The 23,232-nt window shown below is 34.3% G+C and overlaps 3 protein-coding genes across 4 annotated transcripts; 2 read left to right on the top strand and 1 right to left on the bottom strand.

Moving 5' to 3' along the window:
* Positions 1–438: 438 nt before the first annotated feature.
* LOC112731864 (glutamate--tRNA ligase, chloroplastic/mitochondrial) lies at positions 439–11,914 on the top strand. Its single transcript, XM_025780891.2, has 14 exons — positions 439–811; positions 1,379–1,497; positions 1,624–1,745; positions 2,362–2,541; positions 2,894–3,012; positions 3,082–3,130; positions 3,923–4,024; positions 4,220–4,322; positions 4,464–4,527; positions 9,892–10,006; positions 10,170–10,270; positions 10,448–10,604; positions 10,851–11,096; positions 11,576–11,914. The coding sequence occupies exons 1-13, from the start codon at positions 552–554 to the stop codon at positions 11,079–11,081; spliced, it is 1,722 nt and encodes a 573-aa protein (XP_025636676.1). The 5' UTR covers positions 439–551; the 3' UTR covers positions 11,082–11,096; positions 11,576–11,914.
* On the top strand, positions 5,541–6,687 carry LOC140178032 (uncharacterized). Its single transcript, XM_072212796.1, has 2 exons — positions 5,541–6,019; positions 6,346–6,687. The coding sequence occupies exons 1-2, from the start codon at positions 5,683–5,685 to the stop codon at positions 6,378–6,380; spliced, it is 372 nt and encodes a 123-aa protein (XP_072068897.1). The 5' UTR covers positions 5,541–5,682; the 3' UTR covers positions 6,381–6,687.
* A 3,885-nt stretch (positions 11,915–15,799) lies between the features above and the next one.
* LOC112731880 (V-type proton ATPase subunit E) lies at positions 15,800–18,811 on the bottom strand. Of its 2 annotated transcripts, XM_025780892.3 has the most exons (6): positions 18,469–18,811; positions 18,293–18,393; positions 17,621–17,777; positions 17,090–17,286; positions 16,753–16,852; positions 15,800–16,128 (listed from the first exon to the last, which is right to left on the bottom strand). In XM_025780892.3, the coding sequence occupies exons 1-6, from the start codon at positions 18,568–18,570 to the stop codon at positions 16,093–16,095; spliced, it is 693 nt and encodes a 230-aa protein (XP_025636677.1). In that variant the 5' UTR covers positions 18,571–18,811; the 3' UTR covers positions 15,800–16,092. The 2 variants fall into 2 exon arrangements, with proteins under 2 accessions (XP_025636677.1, XP_072068914.1); XM_072212813.1 differs by lacking the exon at positions 16,753–16,852 and having other exon boundaries at positions 15,800–16,153; positions 17,043–17,286; positions 18,469–18,752.
* Between the last annotated feature and the right edge of the window lie 4,421 nt (positions 18,812–23,232).

Genomic DNA, 23,232 nt, shown 5'->3' on the forward strand with positions numbered 1-23,232 from the left:
ATAGTACTCTCTTTTTATATTTTTAATTTTTTATTGTATTTATTTATTTATATAGTAAATATTTTTTATATTATTTTTGTTAGTATTCTTATTTTGCATATATACAAAAATTATTTAAATTAATGTCTCTTTCATAATAATTTTTTATCTAAAAGTGATTATGAGTAGTATAATCCAAATATTTATTTTACTATAATCAATTTTAATATAAAGATTGCCAAACATAAATTACGTTAACCCAAACTTACTTTACATTGAAATCAATTTTACAAAATTAATTTTATACAAACTCTTATTTATAAATTGTAATCCAAACACATAATCGTTATTAAAAAAATTTAAAAAATATATTTTATTATATGACTATTTAATGGTGCAAACTTCTACGACCATCGAATCCAGCCGTGCACAACTATATAACTTGAAAAGTGACTTCAAAGATAAGACAATGGACTTAAACAATTCTTTTCCTATCTTGTTAGTTTGGCACAGAACTCAGTTGATTGGAGAATACACAGAGAGAGTGTGTGAGAGAGAGAGAATCATAAGCCATGGCCGCGTTGATGATGGTTGGTGCCACTGCTACAGTTACTCCCTGGGCGAAGGTGGTTGCTCCACCCATCATTCTCCATCACCATCGAAGAATCACCGCCACCTTCTTCCTCCGAAGAGCTTTCTCACTCAAAGCTTCTTCTCTCTCTCATCAACACCAAGAACCTTCACCCGTTCGCGTTCGTTTCGCGCCTTCTCCTACCGGTAACCTCCACGTCGGCGGCGCCAGAACTGCACTCTTCAATTACTTGTTCGCAAGGTCCCTTTTTCTTATCTTTTTCTGGATTAATTTTTCTTTTTAATTTTTATTTTTTAAGTTTATCGTCTTCTATTGGTTTTTGGGTTTGGTTAGGTTTCTTTTGTTCCTATCCAGCATTTCGTAATATTTAATCTATATCCACTTCGATATCTGCATATTTTAATGGTGAAAGAAGTTAGAAGTTAGAAATGTGACATCAATATACCAAAGCTGAAAATTGTTTCAGGATTTTTTTAATCTTGAAAGAAGTTAGAAATGTGAATTTATATTAGGTTCAATTGTCAGTGTGTCTCAAAACTATCAAACAAAGTTTAAGTCACATTGCTACCTTAAGCTCAGGAAAAAAGAGGGGGTGGGATAACCCACTCCAAATTTCTGGTGCAAATGTGGAAAAATCGTTTAAGGAGTTTTTTGTTTGTAGTAATTGTTTTGAACTTCTCCTCTTCTTAATGCAATTCTTTTTCAGTATAAAAAAGGTAGTTGTGTTTTGGACGTTTTGATTGGATTTGACTTGAAACTTGCTATAATTTTTCTGATGTTTTGTACTTTTATGAATTGCAATTTCAGGTCCAAAGGTGGGACATTTGTGTTGAGAATTGAGGATACTGACTTGGAGAGGTCTACCAAGGAATCTGAGGAAGCCCTTCTTCGGGATCTTTCATGGCTTGGCCTTGGATGGGATGAAGGTATTTTATGCTGCCTTTCATTTTTTGTTTTGTCGTCTGAAAATTTCTATTTTTCATTTTAATTTGCAATTCGATAAGATTTGTTCATGATTAATTTCTATGATTGTAATGTGGTGGACTTGTCAGGCCCTGGTGTTGGTGGGGATTATGGTCCATATAGGCAATCCGAGAGGAACTCTTTGTACAAACAATATGCTGAGAAACTCCTCGAATCTGGCCAGGTTTATCGATGCTTTTGTTCTAATGAGGTATTTATCCCCCAAGCTCTAGATGACCCGTACTTGACATAGCTCAGGGAAATGTGATGTACACTTTCCTGCCCTTGTTCATTAAGTGAGGACTTGGCCATATGCTTTAAAATGTTTGTTATGTGAAATTTTCCTTTCAATGGGCATTTTCTGTCTCTACAATAAGAAACAGGACTTCTTGAATTGTGAAATTAGATAGTTGTGTTATTACTTCGGTTCAAATTCAAAATATGGTTCATGGGGTGGGGAAGGTTCAAATGCATTTGTGCTTCTTCCCATGTTAAGTGACTTGATTGATTGTTGAAAGAAGAGTTGGTGGGAATTAAATGGCTTTGGTGTTATTGATTGACTTCATGTCATTCTTCTGCCGTATTCTCACAAGCCATAAGTTGTTTTGTTTCCATGATCATGATCTTTAGTTCACCTTTGAAAATTGCATTGACGAGGGTCTCATAGTTTTTGGGGATATATACCATTTAGAAAGAAATACAAATACTAGATTATGAGGCTGCACCATTGGAGTTTGCTCATCATTTACTCTACTAATTTTGAAGAATTCATGTCTTCGATTGAAATTGTTTTAAGGTTAGTTCTTGACCCATATTTATTTTGACAGGAACTAGAGAAAATGAAGGAGGTTGCCAAATTAAAGCAACTGCCTCCAGTGTACACAGGTAAATGGGCCAATGCAACAAATGAGGAAGTAGAAGAAGAGCTGACAAAGGGAACTCCTTATACATATCGGTTTCGTGTCCCCAAAGGAAATTTAAAAATTAATGACATAATACGTGGCGAAGTGAGTTCTTACTGCCATTTCTAGATTTTACTTTATTTAATTTAATGGTATGATGGATGATTTCCTACCCCATGTGATAAAGATAACGTACTTCACAGGCATCTTTAGTATATGCATTGTAAACTTGGTCTCCAGAAGTCAACCGATATCTTGAAAGTATTTTCATCTCAGAAACAACTATTAATGATCCCTTTAGAAACAGCAGAATGATACACCTTCATGAAATTAAAACCTTATTCTGTTAATAAACATTTGAAAATTTGTCAGTCAGTAATGAAACAATGTAAAGTGAACAATATTTCTTTTAAATAACATAGACTTCCTATTAACTTCTTTTGGTAGTGTCTTGAAGGTTAGTTGGAGCTTGGATACGCTTGGAGATTTTGTGATAATGAGGAGTAATGGTCAGCCTGTTTACAACTTTTGTGTAACAGTGGATGATGCTACCATGGCTATTTCCCATGTTATAAGGTAGTGATTATAATTTCATAGTCAGTATTCTTGAATATTATTCACTAATTCTGTTTATTTGCAACTCAGAGCAGAGGAGCATTTACCAAACACTCTAAGGCAGGCATTAATATATAAGGTAAAAGTATATACTATATATACATATTTTGTTCTAGCATTATTCTTTCCCTTAAAAAAATTTCACTGAGTCGAACCAAAAGTGAAAATCTGAGTTCAATTGAGAACATATCGTTAGTGTAAGTTGGTATTTATTTTGGGAATGAGCTGACATAGATTATGTTGAAGAAATGGAGTTATGTTGGAATTGTGAAATTTGATGTTCTGAGGGAATAGATAGACCAAGCCAGTGAGGAAATTTTGGAGCTTGGAAAATTGGAATATTTGGAAAGCAAACAGTGATCTAGGGTATAACAGACTGCTTTTAGTCAGATAACATCATTTAATGATGGTGCCAATGGTGGCAAAACTGGTTATGTGATAAAGGTAAATATGCCTTGATCCACAATCAAGGTTTTGATCCTCCTTTTTTTCCTCCCTTGTTTATAAATGCTTGATCCATGATACATGATAGACATGATAGGGCTAAATGACGTTGTTTGGTTCATGTAGCTAACCCCACCTAGTGGGATAAGACTTTGTTGTTTTGTTGTTTAATGAAATAAACGAGCACACTGTATCTGGTTCTCTGCCTTAGAACCAGCAATGAGAGAATTTATGATTGATGTCAATTTTCTGAAACCCTAGAGAGAATGTTCACCACTCCGAGGAAGATAGATATCAACACATGGAGAACCCGTCCCTCCCCCCAAAAAAAAAACCGATATCGCTTACTAATCCCCTTGTTGCTTTACAGACATTACTTGTTCTAGTTAACTGATTTTCTTGTCACCGTTCATGAATGTGTTTGCAGGCTTTAGGTTTTCCCATGCCTTATTTTGCACATGTTTCCTTGATTTTGGCTCCTGATCGGAGTAAATTATCAAAACGACATGGTGCAACATCAGTGGGTCAGGTGAGATTGATTCTTCTTCATTTACACAATGTATTTGTCATAGAAGTTATGATTTGCGATCTCACTTGATCCCCCCCCCCCCCTTTCTCTCTCTTCTATTAATATCATGTTTCACCCCAATATGTACTAGTAAAGCTAGTAAAGCTTCTCTTACATGGATAATTAGTCCAAACTCTAATACCTGCTGTCTCACAGTTCAGGGAGATGGGATACCTACCTGAAGCAATGGTGAATTACCTTGCATTATTAGGCTGGGGTGATGGAACTGAAAATGAGTTTTTCACCCTTAATCAACTCGGTTAGTGGTTTTTTGTTTTTAATTCCACTATTGTAGTACTGTAAAGACAGTATGCTATTGAGAGTTGAGACTGATTGCTTACCAAACAGGAATTTATTTGAACATGTCTTTACGGATATCTTTTTTTTTTTTGTCTAACAGTTGAAAAATTCACTATTGAACGTGTTAACAAAAGTGGTGCTGTTTTTGATTCCACGAAGTTAAGGTAACTTTTGTTTTGATTTGCTTTGTATTTTGAGATGAGATGAAAACTTACGGTTGCTAATTTTATGTTCTGAATGTCAAGTTCCTGTTTTCTTACTCAAAGGATATACATGGTGTTTTATATGCATATAGTTGTTGAATGCATTATTAGTTAGTGTTGACTAAATCAAATCAAAATCAGATTTCTAATTTATTTCATGAATCTTTTCTGTAAATAGAATTAATTATAATATCTTTTCCGGTTTTAGTTTAGCTTATTTTTAGGGACTTTATGATTAGAAATCTTTTCTTATTTTAGGCTAGTATTTTTTCCATTTTCTAGTTATTTTTATTTCTGTAATTCCTCTATAAAGAGATGATTTCCTGTACATTTGAATATACATAATATTCAGACACTTCAAGTTGGTATCAGAGCAGAATCTCTGCACTGTGCCTCTGATTTATAGACATGGCTGACAGTTCGTCAGTCATTAATCATGAACAAAAGGAGAACACCACTCTTACTCCGTCAGATTTAAAATCTGAGCAATGGGTACTAGTTAGTGGTGACTCCCATTCAGTTCAGATCACCACATTTCGACTCAATGGGTCAAACTACCTTAGGTGGTCTCAATCAGTTCAGATGGACATTCGTGGAAGAGGAAAGATTGGATATCTCACCGGTGAGCGAAGCCAGCCTAACGTCACTGACACACAATATAATGTGTGGGATACCGAAAATTCCATGGTGATGACATGGCTGGTGAACTCAATGGAGGAGGATATCAGTAGTAACTATATGTACTATACCACTGCCAAACAATTGTGGGATAGTGTCAAGGAGATGTACTCTGATCTTGGGAATAAATCTCAAATTTATGAACTTACTCTAAAAGCTAGAGAAATTCAACAAGGGAGTGACAATGTCACCAAATATTTTCACACATTAAAGCGGGTGTGGCAGGACCTTGACCACTTCAATAACTACAAGTGGATTTCAGCCGCTGATGCCAAACACCACCAACAAACAGTGGAAGAAGGGAGAATATTTTAATTTCTTGCAGGCCTCAATGTGGAGCTAGATGAAGTTCGTGGCAGAATTATTGGAAGAGCAATCCTACCCTCAATTGGAGAAGTTTTTGCGGAGGTTAGAAGAGAGGAAACTCGTAGAGCTGTGATGATGGGGAAAGGCAAGACTGAACAGACTTTTTTGGAGTCTACTGCACTCTTAGTGGCACCTGCTGCACTTAAAAGTTCATCAAATCAGAAGCATCCCTCCAATCTTTGGTGTGACCACTGCAATAAACCTCGTCACACCCGAGAAACCTGCTGGAAGATTCATGGAAAACCAGCACATCTTAAAGGCAGTAAACCTGGTCCCAAAATACGTTCTACGCCAACTGCTCATGAGGTTGAAAAATCATCCTTGAGTAAGGAACAGGTTGAGCAGTTCATAAGGCTGTTAAATTCCAGTTCTGTATCTAGTACTCCTAGTGGTTCTTTGGCTCAAACAGGTAATTTTAGTATTTCTATGTCCCTTAAATGCATCTCAAACTTGAATGCACCATGGATTGTCGATTCAGGTGCATCTGACCATATGACCAGCCTCTCTCCTTTATTTAAAACTTATTCTCCTTCTTTTGAAAATGAGAAAATTAGAGTTGCTGATGGTAGTTTTTCATCCGTTGCTGGAAAAGGTACAATTAAATTGTCCAAAAACATTGACCTAAGAAATGTCCTACATGTACCAAATTTTTCTTGTAATCTTCTCTCTATTAGTAAAATCTGCAAGGATTCCAATTGTGCTGTTACATTCTTTGACACTCATGGTATTTTTCAGGACCGGACCTCGGGGAAGATGATTGGCAGTGCTAAGATGATGGACGGATTCTATCATTTTGAGGATATTTCGGAAGATAAAGTAGCTCAAGGATTTAGTGGTATAAGTTCTATGCCTATAAATGACCAAATAATGCTCTGGCACAATAGATTAGGACACCCTAATTTTCCATATCTCAAACATTTGTTTCCAAGTTTGTTTAAGAATATTGATTATTCCATATCTCAAACATTTGTTTCCAAGTTTGTTTAAGAATATTGATTATTCCTTACTTAAATGTGAAAGTTTGTTTAAGAATATTGATTATTCCTTACTTAAATGTGAAAGTTGTATTCGTGCAAAGAGCCAGAGTTTTTTATTACTCTCAACCTTATCATGCATCTAAACCTTTCCAGTTGATTCATAGTGATGTATGGGGTCCATCGAAAATAACAACTCAATTTGGAAAGAAATGGTTTGTGACTTTTATCGATGACCACACACGACTATGTTGGATCTATCTCATGCATGAAAAATCTGAGGTTTCTAAAATTTTTTAGTATTTTTCAAAAATAGTAGAAACTCAATTTGACACAAAAATTTCAATATTATTTCAATATTAAGAAGTGATAATGGTACTGAATTCTTTAACAAAAATCTTGGTGAATTTCTTCAAAAAAAAGGTATTCAACATTAATCTACATGTCCCAATACACCCTAACAAAATGGCATTGCTGAAAGGAAGAATAAACATCTCTTGAAGTAGCACGTGCCATTATGTTTGAGGGTAATATTCCAAAGTATTTATGGGGAGATGCTGTCCTAACAGCAGCCTATCTCGAATCGAATGCCTACGCGTGTGTTAAATTACTGCACACCGTTGGATACTGCACACCGTTGGATACTTTCAAAAAGAATTTTCCAGCATGTAGGTTGCATTCTGATTTACTTTTAAAAGTACTTGGTTGTACTGTATTTTTGTATACACCTTCACCCCGAAGTAAACTTGATCCAAGGGCAGAAAAATGCATTTTTATTGGCTATTCCCCAAGTCAAAAGGGTTATAAATGTTTCAATCCACACACAAAGAAATGTCATGTAAGCATGGATGTTACTCTTTTGGAACATGAAACATTTTTACAGAAAAATTTTCTTCAGGGGGAGAGTCTAAGTGAAGAAAATTTTTTGCATGAACCTTTATCCACTCCTATCTTACATATTGAGGATACAACTTTCACTGATCAAACAAATTCTAAAATAATTGCAAAAAAAGATGTGGAAATCAATTCTGAAATTGTGCCAGAATTAGTTGGAACACAAACAGAAAAAGAAATACCACAATCAGAAAAGGAGCTTCGATGTTATGTTCGGAAATATCCCAAGAAGAATAGAGACCAGCCATCATCTCTGTACCAACCCAATCTGAAAACCCGGAAGACGGCCCAACTGTAGTACCTGAGGATCTTCCAGATAAATCTGAAATTGCTACTTCTAATAATAATTTGCCAATAGCCCTTAGGAAAGAAACCAGAATCTGCACCAAAAAGGTACTCAAAACCAGCACCAATCATCCTATTTCCAATTATGTCTCTTACCAAAATCTCTCTCAAAAACATCGAGCTTTTACTTCTAAAATTACAAATCTGTTTGAGCCTAGGAATATAGAGGAAGCACTAGATGATCCCAATTGGAAATTAGCAGTGATGGAAGAGTGGCATGCACTCAAGAAGAATGAAACTTGGGAGATTATAGATCTGCCACAGAATGCAAAATTGGTTGGCTGCAGGTAGGTTTTCAACATCAAGTGCAATGCTGATGGAAGTATAGAGAGGTATAAGGCTAGGTTAGTAGCTAGGGGATTTACATAAACCTATGGAGTAGATTATTGAGAGACCTTTGCTCCGGTTGCTAAACTCAACTCTGTGTGGATTCTCTTATCTCTTGCTGCGAATTACAATTGACCTTTACATCAATTGGATGTAAAGAATGCTTTCCTGAATGGGGAGCTAGAGGAAGAGGTGTTCATGAAACTTTCACCTAGATTTGAGGTTGAACTAGGGAGGAATAAAGTGTGCAAACTAAAGAAATCTCTCTATGGATTGAAACAATCCCCAAGAGCTTGGTTTGAACGACTTGGAATGGTGGTGAAGGGACTTGGTTATATTCAAAGCCAAGCTGACCATACGCTTTTCTATAAACATTCAGCAGTTAATAAAACTGCCATCTTAATTGTATATGTAGATGACATTATTCTGACAGGTGATGATAGCTTGGAGCTAAAAGACTTGAAAGAAAAGCTTGCCAAAGCTTTTGAAATCAAAGAACTTGGCTCATTAAAATATTTCCTTGGAATTGAATCTGCAATGTCTAAGGAAGGCATTTTTATGAACCAACGAAAGTACATCCTAGATCTTTTAAAAGAGACGGGATTACTTGGTTATAAAGCTGCTGAAACACCTATAGAGCCTAACTTAAAATTTAAGCCAGCTGAACCAGAAAATGTAATGGACAAAGGGAGATATCAGCGGTTAGTGGGGAGGCTAATCTATTTATCCCATACACACCCGGATATAGCCTTTGCTGTAAGCATGGTAAGCCAGTTTATGCATTCACCTGGCCGAGAACACATGGATGCTGTCTTTAGAATCCTAAGGTACTTGAAGGGGTTGCCTGGGAAAGGGTTACTCTACAAAAACTATGGACATCTTCAAGTAGAAGCCTATACAGATGCAGATTGGGTTGGGAATGTCATGGATAGAAGGTCAACATCTAGGTATTGCACCTTTGTTGGAGGAAACCTGGTTAGTTGGAGGAGTAAAAAGCAGAGTGTTGTGCCACGAAGTAGTGCAGAAGCTGAGTTTAGAGCAGTGGCTCATGGAATATGTGAAACACTATGGGTAGAGAAAATCCTACAAGGACTAAGGTTCCCATTTCTCCACCAATAAGGTTGTATTGTGATAACAAATCTGCAATTTTTATTGCCCATAATTCAGTTCTGCATGATAGAAATAAACATGTTGAAGTTGACAAGCATTTTATAAAGGAAAAGATTGAGAGAGGACAGATTTGTATCCCATATGTTCCGACCACGGAACAATTGGCAGATGTTCTAACTAAAGGATTACCCAAGAAGACCTTTGATAGCATAATAAGCAAGCTGTCAATGAAGGATATCTTCAAGCCAGCTTGAGGGGGAGTGTTGACTAGATCAAATCAAAATCAGATTCCTAATTTATTTCATGAATCTTTTCTGTAAATAGAATTAATTATAATATCCTTTCCAGTTTAGTTTAGCTTATTTTTAGGGATTTTATGATTAGAAATCTTTCCTTATTTTAGGCTAGTATTTTTTCCATTTTCTAGTTATTTCTATTTCTGTAATTCCTCTATAAAGAGATGATTTCCTGTACATTTGAATATACATAATATTCGGACACTTCAAGTGTTAGTTTATTCATATTGGGAATTTTGAGTTATATATTCTTACTCCTAAAAAGCATTGTTGCTAAAAGTATATAATAAATATCTATTTAGGTTTCTTACATTTATTCCTTGTCTTCTATTCAGGTGGATGAATGGTCAGCATTTAAGGGCACGGCCATTACAGGAAGTGGCCCAACTTATTGGAGACCACTGGAAGGCATCTGGCTTACTCACAGTATCAACAGGGCCTTTTGTTGATGTGAGATTTGATTCCATATGTTCTTGATTCAGTCTCATTCTAAGTAGAATTCTATTTAATCATTTTCCAAGGCACTTGAATTTATTTAGTATGATTTTGTTGTGTCGTAAACCATTAGACTCAAGTAAATTAACTATCTAATTGATATGTGGTTGACTAACAGGAGGCAATTGAGCTGCTTAAGGATGGAATTGACTTGATACCTGATGCAGATACGGCGCTTTCTAACTTGCTTTCTTATCCAATACATTCTACTTTACAAAGGTATAGCCTAATAATGTATGTGATATGACTTCTTTAGTGAATCTAGCTTTGCTAATATTTAAGGTCAACATCCTTCAGCTAATCGACGTTGTCTATAAATTATATCTATTTTTTAGATGTAAAGTATGATGCATAGATTGAGATTCCTGATTGCAACTTTGTACATGTTGCTGGCAGCCATGAAGCAGAATCAGTCATACAAGACGATCTCTCCAATTTTTTTGTCAGCCTGTTGGCTGCCTATGATAATGGTGAGCTGGTAGCTGCACTTGAAGAAGGCCATGATGGTTGGAAAAAGTGGGTGAAAGCATTCGGTAAATCCCTTAAGCGCAAGGTAAGCTGAATTGAATGCATATTTGTATAAATAAAAGGATGAAGTTAGAGGAATAGCTCTTCATGAGAGAGATAAACTACTTTGGGTTATTGGATCGTATATCAGTTGACAGGATTAAAACATAAAATCATGTGATTTTACCTTTTAAATTGTGCCATATACGTATAGTTATATGGATTACATTCACTTATCTAACTCTTGAAATAAATATCAATGCTAAAATAAAGGTTTTTCTTAATGTTCCAGGGGAAATCTCTTTTCATGCCTCTCCGACTTCTGTTGACTGGAAAACTCCATGGACCGGATATGGGAGCTAGTGTGGTATTGCTCTATAAAGCTGGAACTACTAGCATTGTTGCTCCTGAAGCTGGCTTTGTGACACTCGATGAAAGATTTAAAATACTTAGGCAGATTGACTGGGAAACATTGTCTAAGGATCATCCTGTCAAAGAGACTGCTGGTTCTGTATCTAACTGAGAACTCAGTTCTGAGGTCTGTTTAACTAATAACACCATGGTTTCATTTATTCATTTTTTTTTTGCAAGTTAGTTTTTGTTATTTTATCTCTATATATTCTCTAGTTAGAACATATCTACAATCATTTCCTAGATATCGTCCGTTTTTTGTTGAAACATGTTCCATTTATTTCCAAATCATGAATATTTACGAGTAGGTAATTGTTGGTATTTATTAGTTAAAGTCTAAACGTCAAGTCTTGCAGTTGAAAAACTTGATTTAGTTTTACTAAATATAATATTCTATACACATATCCTATTTTTTTGCAAAATTTTCTTGTTCTGTACCCTATGTATTGTGCTCATGCCTATGCAAGGTAGGATTCAACCAAGTTAGATGTGTATTGTTGGATTAACCTTAGGTTAACATGGTCTGATATCCAGTATGAGTGAGATGGAAATTTTTCTTCGTTCCTGTTGCTCATGGAATTTTTTCTACATGGTGTTAACGTACAGGAGAGATTAAACTTGAAGCGACACGAGTAACCTGATGGTAGATTTAGATCAATTGAGGGAATGAGATGATTCAGATTGTTTCATAAAACGAGTTGGTTAGGAAGGGCTTATGACTATTGGTTCTTCTGCAGGTCATCTGGTTTTTGCTTTTATTGCTTCTGTTTATTTAAGGAGATGCAAATACATGTCTTTTGTTTCCTTTTTTGTTTTCTCTTTTTTTAACAATTATTACCAATATTGGTGTGAAATTTTCTAAGTGGTTTTAAGAATTTGCTTGTTATTTTGATATGTTAAACTGAATTGATTGAGTTCTCTAATTATGAAATAATGATTCTACCAGACGACCTACTAATACTATAATAATAATTGGTGCTTTGAAGCCTTCCAAAAGTTAGCCAAGTCAATGAAAACGTCTTTCTTCTTTGCTAGATATCTTACATGGCTTTGTTGGGAAAATTTTTTGATATTTTAACCTTGATGGAGGGTTACCTTTAAGGAATAAAGTGATCTATTGTCATTGTAGCTGTTTATTGTGTGGAATGTAAATTTAGGTGTAACTGTGCAAGAGTGAGAACATTTGCTGGCTTGAAAACTAGTATCATAGCTTGTTTAAGAAAGCCAAAGTATTAGAACTTATTTCAGTACAATTGTTTGTGTATAAATTATCTTAAGAGTTAAGAGTGGTTTGTTGAGTACATTGGCTCAACAGTTGTTTTAAGCTAATCAAATTTGTTTACATAGTACAAAACTGTTCTTTTTTAATATAAAATATTAAAAATGGTATAGAATGTCGGGGTATGCAAGATTCCATCTCGTCCATGTTCAAAATATATTTTGGTGGCTTTGGGTTTGTAACATTTGTTATTTTTATTCAATGTCATTTTGGACTTAGATTTAGGTTGTGCTTTGAATAGTTTATTTTATAACCAAGTTGGGTTGGTTTAGTGGTTAGTTTACTAGTCCGTTTAAATAAGTGTCGAGGATTCGAATTTTGCCTTATGCATACAATAATCCATTGGCCAATGACAAATTCTTAAATGTAGCTTAGATTCACAATGAATTAGTTCTTAATCTGTCAGGTTAAGCGATACTGTAAAAAAAAAAAAACTAAAATGGTAAATTAGCAAAATGATATTTGAAAGTTCATAGCTTACTTCAAAAGATGACTGATAAGGGAAAGATTTAAGTGTGATAAAAATAATTTTTTAAAAAGTAGTAACGAGTTTTATATTTGACAAAATATTTGTATATTTGATTCGAATTTTTATGGAAATGTTTAGATAAGTATTTAAGATGTATGTAAACAATTGAAGCAAAATTTAATTACCAATTTTTCTATTTTTATAAAAAGTTCGGCCATTTATGAAAAAAATAAAAATCTATTTAATGTAAAATCATTAAATTTAAAACATGAGAAATATTTTATTTTTTAATTATATTTGTAATTAATAATTATAGTTGGGACTTGGGGTCAGGGTGTTTAACATATTTTTACAGATCTTTATGTTGAGTTTCCTCTTATGACAATAAAGATATGGATAACCCACTTGTATGATATTATTGTCTGTTGGAAAGAATGCCATGGTTAGCACTTATCCCGGACATGTTATTTCAACTGCTATTTTTCCACTAGCGGGAAGGTAGAATTATAATTTGGTATATACCATGTTTATATGATTAGACTATTAGAATAGTATTTAATTACAAAGTTTAAACTTTCAACTGAAATTATTGGAGTCAAGAATACCATTATAGACAAATAAAGGTGACGCAAATAAGGCAAATGCTACATCATATGAAAAAATGAGACGGTATTCTCTCAAACTCAAATTATATTTGTTGTATTATTTTATTATTATGGTTAATATCACCTCAAATTAATATAAATTATTTTTTTTTATTATTAATACTTTCATGGTTATTATTATTATTGTGGTTGTTGTTGTTGTTCAAATTCTAGTGTGAATGGTGAAATATAAAGTATTTTAGATCCATTGATATTAGGGTAGTGCTAGGGAGCCAATGGTCTAAACGTACAATGTGTACAATGGGCTAAATTTTTTGTCCATGAATAAAATGAACATCATCCGTACTATTCAGAATAACCATCCCGATAAACATCTCATGTCATAAAATCACTCATCCAAAAACTTAAGTTGATTTTAGAGTTCACTAAAGATCAAACATTTGACCTTTCAGATCTAGAACTCTAATACTATGTCATGAACCCACTCATCCCAAAAGCATAACTTGATAGAACAATGTAACACTAATGATCATATCTCTAATACTTCCTAAACCTCAATTATACACATTGTACACTTAGGCTATTGGCTCCCTGCACTTTCTCAACTATTAAATGTGTCCAATAATATTTACGATTTTTTTTACGATATTGAACATTTATATCATTTTGGTTAAATATACATTTACTTTCTTGAAATTCGCTTTCTCTATTCATACATAAGTGTCCTTTAAGTCACCAAAAAATACATAAGTGTCCTTTACGTTCCACCCATTAAAATATCTGCAATCTAAAATAGATGTCATTATTATTATACTTGAAAAAAGATAATTCGATCGTAAAAATAAAATAAAAGTGCATTTTACCTAGAATAAATATTTATTTTATTTGTCAAACTGTTACGACAAATAGAGGAAAGGATTTGAAGACTCAGCTGGTAAAACGGCACACTAAAGCGGCATGGACGCGGGCCTCATTTTGAACATTGTATTTAACTATTTATTTTGCGAAATGTTCTTGTCCAATTTATTAACTTGTATATTCAAACACTTGGGTGATGATTAGTTCATTAGGTCGTTTAAGTAAATGTTAGAGTTTAAATCACGTATATTATTAATAGAAGAATGCTACATATACAAGTAATTTTTATTTACAAGTCTTACAAGTTGGGCCTAACACGCGCGTTACTGAATCATCTTCGCGTGTTTCATCTTCGTTTCCTTTTTTACGAAAAAGAAGAAGAAGAGACACAGAGAAAGAAGAAGAAGAAGAAGAAAAAGAGGAAGTACGAAGAAACAAGAAGAAAAAGAGGCACACAAAAAAACGTAAAAACAGCGTGAATATAAATGACTTGTATGATTTGTATGGAAAAGCGTTCTCTCTTTGCCTTCGATCGATCTCTTTCTGTTTTTTTCGATTTTCATGGTTTCTGAAATCAAACTTTGAAATTGTTTTGAAGATGATGGAATTACAGAAATACACCCAAAGGATTTAAGAAATACACACAAAGGATTTAAGAAATACACCCAATATAGGGGGAGACAATATAGGGGGAGACAGTATATTTCTTCTTGAAATCTTTTAATGTTTTGCTGGTTAAGGATGAGGCACATGACAGAGATAATCTAAAAAAAATCTAGAAAAACAGTAAAATAGTACCTTGAATAATGTTTCTTCGTTTTTTCTGGTGATTTTGATGAAGGAGAAAGAGAAAACGAAAAGAGGAGAAGAAATTTCAATAAAAAAAAGAGGGAGGAAGAGGTGGTGTTGATAGCGATGATAACGAGAGGGAAAAATTACGAAAAAAAAGAAAAAGAGACACGGAAAAAGAAGAAGAGGAAGAGGGAGCACGGAGAAAGAAGAAAAAGAAAAAAAGACAAAAAAAAAATATAAAACGGCGTGAATATAAATAATTTGTATAATTTATATTGAAAATCACTTGTATGTAAAGAATTACTCTTATTAATAAAATTCAAACTATTACAACATTCACTTAGAGGGGAAAAGGCTTGAGATACATAATTCCCTTTGTACAAGTGGGTCAAGACAATTTTCTTTAAAGAAAACTTTTAAAAATCAATTTAAAAAATTATTATATCAAACTTTTTTCAAGACAAATGAATTCCTAACAAATAAAGTATCTGAATAATTTGACGTCAAAACGTAACATTTAATGCGCCAGCTCATCACTCAAACGTGCCACTTAAACAATTTCTGTTACGGAAAAGTCGCATTGTCCTAAAACGTTAAGGGGCAAGGACCGAATTGAGCTCTTTTTTTTTTTTTTCTAGTTAGAAGGCACTTTGTCCTTCGAGGTAATATTCAGGACTGGTTAGGTGTTCACTACTTCACTCTTAATTTAAGTTCCCTTTTTATGCTTCAAGACAATTAAAAAAAAAAAAACTTTAATTTTAGTAAATCCCACATGAATAGACTGTATTTTTTTCTGCTTTTCTTGCACCGGCTAGAGAAGATTTATATTTGAATCACAACGCTGACAGCAGTTTATTAGTTACGCATAACAAAGAACCTTAAATCTACAATGAGCTGCCGAGTCAAAACATCTATCCTCAAGGCAAAATCATTTTTCCAAGGCCGCATGTCCTCATCGAATATATGGGAACCCCTTAACTAACAAAAGAATGATGTTATTTAAATGAGAGCAATAACAAGTTTGCAGCAGCAATGGCACGATAGATACTAAGGTCAAGGACAAGCTTTGTTCCACAAACATAAATATTTCAGGAGCAAGGAAACAAAACAACCGAAGTCTTCAAGCAGCAACTTGTCCAAAGAGCAGCTTTCGGATCTGCAATAAGGAGCAAGAAATTTCACTAATTTAATGATTTTACATGGTTAAACCTAGGACTAACTCCCCATTTACTCCAATAACTTCACAACCAGTTCATCACTTCATCAAACATACGATATTTGAGGGCAGAGCCAAAACTATCCCAAGACTAGAATATCATATAAGAAGATCATATAATTAGCTTTTTAGAGAAGGACAACTTTATGATACTACCCTGCCATGTGCTACAATCAAAAGGCATAACTAGGAGGTCACATACTTAAATTTAATGTGTAGAGAAAGAAAGGAATCATTATTTCTAAAATTTAGTGTCAATCTAAGAGTAAGTACAGAAGCTACTTCTTAGAAAGCTTTGTTTGAAGAGCTTAACCCTACAGTACCTCCCAGTTCCAAGCCTCATTCAATTTCCAGTAATTGACCTAGTTGTCCATCACTAGGTAATATTAACCTAACTTGTTTTATTTCAATGTCAAAGTTTCAAATTCCAATATCTTGAAAATAAACTAAATTTCTAGTTAGAGTAAATCGAAGTATTCACAATACAGATACTTCAGAGCAAAGCATTCAACAAAGACAGCACAAGTCACAGAAAAAGAAAATTGCTATGCATCAAAAAATTACCTCAGGAAGCTTTTTACGGAACACCACATCCAGTCGTGCATCAAGTGTATTTTCACACACAATCTTTCCATCTCGGGAAGCCAATACAACCCCACCAGAGCTGAACATCAACATATACAATCAAGTTTACTGAAACTGATATCTTAATATGGAGCAGCAAAATAGCTAATACACTTTCAGGAAACACATTCTGTCAAGTACAATTCTATAAACTAAAAGCATGCCTGAATGTATTGTATCAGCTAATCAAGAGAAGGAACAGTATGGAAAAGAAGCGAGGGCCTGACTACCAGAGGAAGACAGTTATTTAGGGATTTAAAATTAAACCAAACATTACCAGTAAGGTTCATGATCGTTGTGATGGCTGGGTGCAGGTGGAAGATACACCTCGCGGTCAACAATGATCTCTGGTGGATGAACATTTGCTTTGTCAGCATACTCCTGTGCAGCTGAGTCCAATACATGCTCTACCGAGTGTACATCTTCTTTCCGACATCTCAGTAAGACGGAAGGTTCTTTCAGCCTTAGCAAACTCTGTCAACAATGCTTATGTTATGTTCGCCCTCCACAAACTTACAAATAAGGTAGTCAATGAAATAACATCTGAATGGAATAAGATAATGAACCTATGATGACACTGACAGACACCATAAAAGACCATGGTTGCTTTCATATGAGCAATTGACTATGATATAGATTTTATAAAATAATTAACATCAGTTTCTTGATGTCAAAATGTAATTGCAAAAACATATACATAGAATAATAGCATCATTGGCTAAACAAATTTAATGTATAGAATTACTTATCAAAACTGCAAGATCAAACCACACTTAGTTTGATTTGCAATATTTGATTCTTAACTGACCTGAACAATGAGTTCTTTCAGAAGGTTTCTGTACACATGGTGATGATGGTTCACATTCAAAAGCTCCTTGGCCGCAGCTTCTTTCATGGAACCAACCACCTCATCTTGAGCTTGAAGAACTTTTATGCGAGAAGCATTCAACTGCATCGAGTACTCACTGCAACAAAAAATTATGCCATGAATCTTATACTGAGGAACTAGCACCATTTTGGAAGTCAAAATAAGATCAATACTGGAGGCAGACTAGCTTCACATCCCCAAATAAATTAATTAATTGTGCCTCCAAACTAAAACTCCGGATCTCACCCATTTCATTAGAATTTCTTATACATGATATGTTGGCAACAACATCATATTCAAGTAATTGTCACCGAAAACACACCACACCAAAAGTTAGAAAACAATTGAGCATCAAAACCAAGATCAATCAAAATCAAGCACAAAATGCAGGTAACAATTGTTATGGATTTCAGTGAACAGAACCACAAGGATGAAGAATCCACTAGACCATGACTATAAGCCTGGTGCAAAGATCATGACATACAAGGATCAAGAATAATGCAAATAGCCTTAATGTCCGCAGATCTAAAATTGAGTGCGAATCATGCCAATAGATGAAAAAATTCACAGGAATTTCTAGCGGTGTAAAAGGTGTATAGTATAGTGAGTTACATCTTCTTGCGAACTTCGACTTGCTTCTGTTTACGCTCGTACTCCTGCCTGATCTTCTTCTTCTCTGCTTCAACCAACTGCAGCTTCTCGATGTTGAATTCCTGCAAGGAAGAGAAGGCTTAGAAATTGCGATGCAGAGAAATAGTGAAAGTGATGAAATGGCAGTTAGCGGTTACTTCTTCAGCGGAGACGGAGATCTCGTTGGCTTTCTCCTCCGCTTCCTGGCGGATGAAGTTAACCATCTGCTGGATCTGCTTGGAGACATCTGCGTCGTTCATTTTCGCTGAGAGAGGAAGATCGATCGATCTCAACCTGATACTTCTTCGATGATTCACAATTGATGCGTCCCACACCTCTGCTTATTTCTGAATTTTGATCAAGACAAATTATACAGCGTGTACTCTACTCTCTCTCACGCCTATAAGTCTATAACGTTTTTTTAGTTTTTACTGGCCTAAATGAATCTTTTCTCGTTGTTAATCAAGTATAATTCTAGAGTGAAAACAAACTTACATCCATAGTGAAATTGATAACCGAGATATTTAGATAATACGGTAAATATCCAATTTAGTCCTGTTTATTCTAAATTAGGACAAAATTATTTTTTAAAAAAATATTTATACTGGTTTATGTTTTTTCTTAAAATAAATTATTGTGATTTCTTTATCATATTTTCTGATTAAAATTGAAGAAAAAAATTTATATGACAATTACCGGTACTGATATGATATTTGTTTAGAGTGAAATGTTAAGTTAGATTAAAAGAATTAGACTGAACTCAATTTATTCCCTGCCTTTTTTAAAAACGTTATTTTTAAATTAACAAGAAATTAAATGTGCTATCACTCACATAACTCCAAAACCCCTACCCTTATTTACAGAATAATTAAATTCTTGTAATTTTCTTTGCGTGAAAGAACAAACAGTGGATAAAGTAGCTAGTGGTAGTGCTGACAAGGGTGCTAACTAGACGATGCTTCTAAATGCGTAATTGATGGAGTCACTAACGTCGTAGAGTGGAGGTAGTTCTTGTCGCTATTCAGGTTAGTGACAAATTTTATGGTCTCAAAAATTAACAATATTTAATCTCTACTCCTAAATTGTACGTTGGTGTTGGAGTGTTCAATGATGTTGATGTTAGAATATTCAATGATTGTGCTTTTAAAAAAAAGTTTTCGTAAATGACATTTTAAGTTGTTTAATTAATTTGTTAAATAAATAATATTGCTTTTGAATGATTTAGATCACTAGCACAATCAGATAAAATGTCATAAACTGAATTTTTATTAGTAGTTATTTGTAGATGGACGAATTTAAAATAGTTCATATTTTTCATCATGGAGGATATTTTAAGAGGAATTCATAGCATAAATTGGATTATGTTAATGAAAAAGTGAAGAAATGACCATATTTAGATATTGATTTGGTGAACTTCTTTGATTTTGAAGCGTTACTGAAAGAGCTTGGTTACACAGATTACAAGACTATGTTTTAGTTTGATAGTATAGCACCTGACTTAGAATTTGACTTATATGTAATGAGGGGTGATTCTTAGATAAATGACATGAGAAATAACAAGAGTAAAAACAAGGAGACAAATGAAAGTTACATCTACTTTGATCATCCGGTTAGTATGACTGAAATTGTAGATGAGGAAAAGCAAGCTGAGAATTTTATTTTGAGTGACTTATCATCCACAAATGATGGGTATGAAATAACTGAGGACGAGTCCTACAAACCTCCTCCTCCGAGATATGATGATACAAATAGTAATGAAGATAGTGAGGAGCCGAAGGAAGAAAAGGTTGAAGAAAAAGAAGAAAAAAATGGTATCACCAAGGAATAAAGCTACTTGACGAATGGATTTTTGACGGTTTAGAATTTCACTAATGAAATCTCGTTGCAAGTATAGTTTCTAAACCAAACAATAATCCTTTCATACAAAAAGTTATTTGTCACTAAAACAAACCCCTAAATTTATAAACCGAAGTATTGGACCTCGGGTCGTTCTCCCTAGGAATTACAATAAAGTGTCTTGTTATTGGTTGTGAGTTATTTTGGGGTTTTTTTGAGATTATAGACAAGAATTATAAATGGCAAAGGAAATAAACTAACAACTAACAAAGCTCTTGGCAAGATATGAGAACTAGAAGTCCTATCCTAGTTATCCTTCTCAATTGTGATGAGAATTGTGTATTGCTCCCACTTAGTTAACCTCTAACCATGGAGGAAAGTCAAGTGGATGAATCAATTTGATTCCTCAAGTCCTAATCAACTCCTAAAGGAAAGACTAGCTTTAGAGGCATTCAAATCAATTAGCAACTTCTAATTATCAACCAACAAAAGAGTTAGATAACTCAAGAGTCACTAGTTACTCTACCTAGGCCAAGAGGAACAAAACCTACACTAAAATCCAACCAAGCATTTCATCAAGCACTTGGAAGGCACAAAAGAAAAGCAAAGCAAATTGACAACAAGAAGAGAATCTAACAACAATTATTGAAAGAAATTAACAACAACAATTAAAAGAGACACATTTATTATGAATTACCTTTATTGAATTGAAAGAGAGTAGAAGGAACAATACTAGATCTACAACAAAATATAAGAACAACATAAAAGAGACTACACCAAAAGAATAGGAGAAGAATGAATGTAACTACAAGGAATTGAGAAGATAGAAGTAGAAGAAGATGAATCTAAATCTAGATCTAAGAACTAAACCTAATCCTAATCCTAATTCTAGAGAGAAGTGAGAGCTTCTCTCTCTAGAAAACTAGTTCTAAAACTAAACTAAAACTAATGGTAACTAACATGTAAAGTATGAAAAGTATCTTGATTCCCCTTCAATCCTTGGCTTAAATAGCATCAGAAATGAGTTGGATTGGGCCCACAAGGCTTCTAAAATCGCTGGCCACATGTTGCTTTAAGTGAACTAGGTGGCAGCAACGGCGCGTGCGCGTACTTTGCGCGTGCGCGCCACCATACGTGTAGCAACTATGGCAAATCTTATATCGTTTCGAAGCCCCGGATGTTAGCTTTCTAACCCAACTGGAACCGCATCATTTGGACCTCTGTAGCTCAAGTTATGGTCGTTTAAGTGCGAAGAGGTCGGCTTGACAGCTTTCCGGTTCTTTCATTTCTTCATGAGTTCTCCAACTTTTCATGCTTCTTTCTTCATTCCCTTGATCCAATCTTTGCCTCCTAAACCTTAAATCACTCAACAAACATATCAAGGCATCTAATGGAATCAAGGTGAATTAAATTTAACTATTTTAAGTCCTAAAAAGCATGTTTTCACTCTTAAGCACAATTAAAGGAGAATATACAAAACCATGCTATTTCATTGAATAAATGTGGGTAAGAGGTGTTAAAATCCCCTAAATTCAATACAAAACAAACCGTCAAATTGGGGTTTGTCAACCTCCCCACACTTAAACCAAGCATGTCCTCATGCTTAAGCCAAGAGAAAGCAAAGGGATCAACATTTATTCAATGAAAACTAACTAAATGCATCCTAAACTATATGCAACTAAAATGCAAAATGGTTTTACCTACTTGGTTAAAAATAAATCAATCCTCTAAGTCATACATGCACAAGTAGGGTCAAGATCATATAACGATTCATGAATCCTACCACTTCGAATATCAAAATGAGGTTCAAGTAGACTTGCGAGAAGAACGCTCATGAAAGCCGGGAATCAAGGAATTGAGCATCGAACCCTCACCGAAAGTGTTTGCACTCTAGTCGCTCGGTGTTTGGGGTCGATTCTCTCAATTCTCCCCTAATCATGCTTTCCAAGATTTGTTTTTCTTCTAACAATCAACAATTATTCAATGCATGCATACATGTATCATGAGGTCTTTTCTTTAGGTTGTAATGGGGCTAGGGTCAAGGTAGGATCATATATGGCTAGTGGACTTAGGATTTGAATCTTTGATTAACCTAGACTTTTACACCTAACCTATATAATAACCTATACAATTAAGTACTACCCTAACTACCCATTCCTCACTTTTTCACATACTCATGCATTTTCTTTTCATTTCACAACACTTATGCATTGATTCTTATTGAGCTTCACTTTGGGACATTTTGTCCCCTTTTTATTCTTTCTTTTTCTTCTTTTTCTTTCTTTTTCTATTTATTTTTTTTCATATTGTTTTTTTTCTTTTTCTTTTTTTTTGTTTTTCTCATTTTTTTCTTTCTATATACAAGAGCATCAATGCATAAGGTTTTACATTTGATCAATACATGAGTATGTACCCAATTCTCAATATTTTCAACAAAATACAAAATACACCCCTTTTATTTACCCAATGTCCCAAGATTCCCACGCTTGAATGATACTCACACACACTAGCCTAAGCTAATCAAAGATCTAAATTAAGGACATTTATTGTTTTTCACTTTAAGGCTTGTAATGTGCTAAAATAAAAACAAGTGGGTTAAGCGTAGGCTCAAATTGGCTAACAAAGGAAGATAAAAGGTAAGGCCATTTGGGTAAGTGAGCTAATGGAATGATGGCCTCAATCATATAAATGCATGAATACACAAAATAATGGATATAAAGAATCAAACAAATCAAAGATTACATTCATAGAAAGAGAATAATACACACAAGAAGGAAAAATAAGTGGTTATAAGATGTAACCACACAATTAGGCTCAAAACTCACATGCTTGTGTGTTCTTAGCTCAAAAACCATGTTCCAAAATAAATTCTTTCAAGCAAGTTCCACAAATTTTCTTTTTCAAATTGGTAGGTTACCCTAAAATGGTTTCTTGGGAGAGAAATCATCACTCTAACCAAGTAGTCCTAATAGGAAGAAGGTAGTAAAATATGTACAAATTCTAACTAACATGCGACCTATTATGCAGTGCAATAACTAATCTAACAAAGAAAACTAAGAATTGGTGTTGAAAAGGAAATTGTTACC

Source organism: Arachis hypogaea, chromosome 2, assembly GCF_003086295.3.
Source record: "Arachis hypogaea cultivar Tifrunner chromosome 2, arahy.Tifrunner.gnm2.J5K5, whole genome shotgun sequence".
Lineage (NCBI taxonomy): Eukaryota > Viridiplantae > Streptophyta > Magnoliopsida > Fabales > Fabaceae > Arachis > Arachis hypogaea.

Excerpts from the sequence above, each read along its gene's own strand:
- LOC112731864 (XM_025780891.2), top strand. The coding sequence starts at position 552 with ATGGCCGCGTTGATGATGGTTGGTGCCACTGCTACAGTTACTCCCTGG. Across the intron at positions 3,013-3,081 it reads GCTATTTCCCATGTTATAAG|AGCAGAGGAGCATTTACCAA; the intron begins GTAGTGATTATA and ends TTTGCAACTCAG. Across the intron at positions 10,605-10,850 it reads GTAAATCCCTTAAGCGCAAG|GGGAAATCTCTTTTCATGCC; the intron begins GTAAGCTGAATT and ends TTAATGTTCCAG.
- LOC140178032 (XM_072212796.1), top strand. The coding sequence starts at position 5,683 with ATGATGGGGAAAGGCAAGACTGAACAGACTTTTTTGGAGTCTACTGCA. Across the intron at positions 6,020-6,345 it reads TGGTTCTTTGGCTCAAACAG|GACCGGACCTCGGGGAAGAT; the intron begins GTAATTTTAGTA and ends GGTATTTTTCAG.
- LOC112731880 (XM_025780892.3), bottom strand. The coding sequence starts at position 18,570 with ATGAACGACGCAGATGTCTCCAAGCAGATCCAGCAGATGGTTAACTTC. Across the intron at positions 17,778-18,292 it reads GTCGAAGTTCGCAAGAAGAT|TGAGTACTCGATGCAGTTGA; the intron begins GTAACTCACTAT and ends TTTTTGTTGCAG. Across the intron at positions 16,129-16,752 it reads TCCGTAAAAAGCTTCCTGAG|ATCCGAAAGCTGCTCTTTGG; the intron begins GTAATTTTTTGA and ends TCCTTATTGCAG.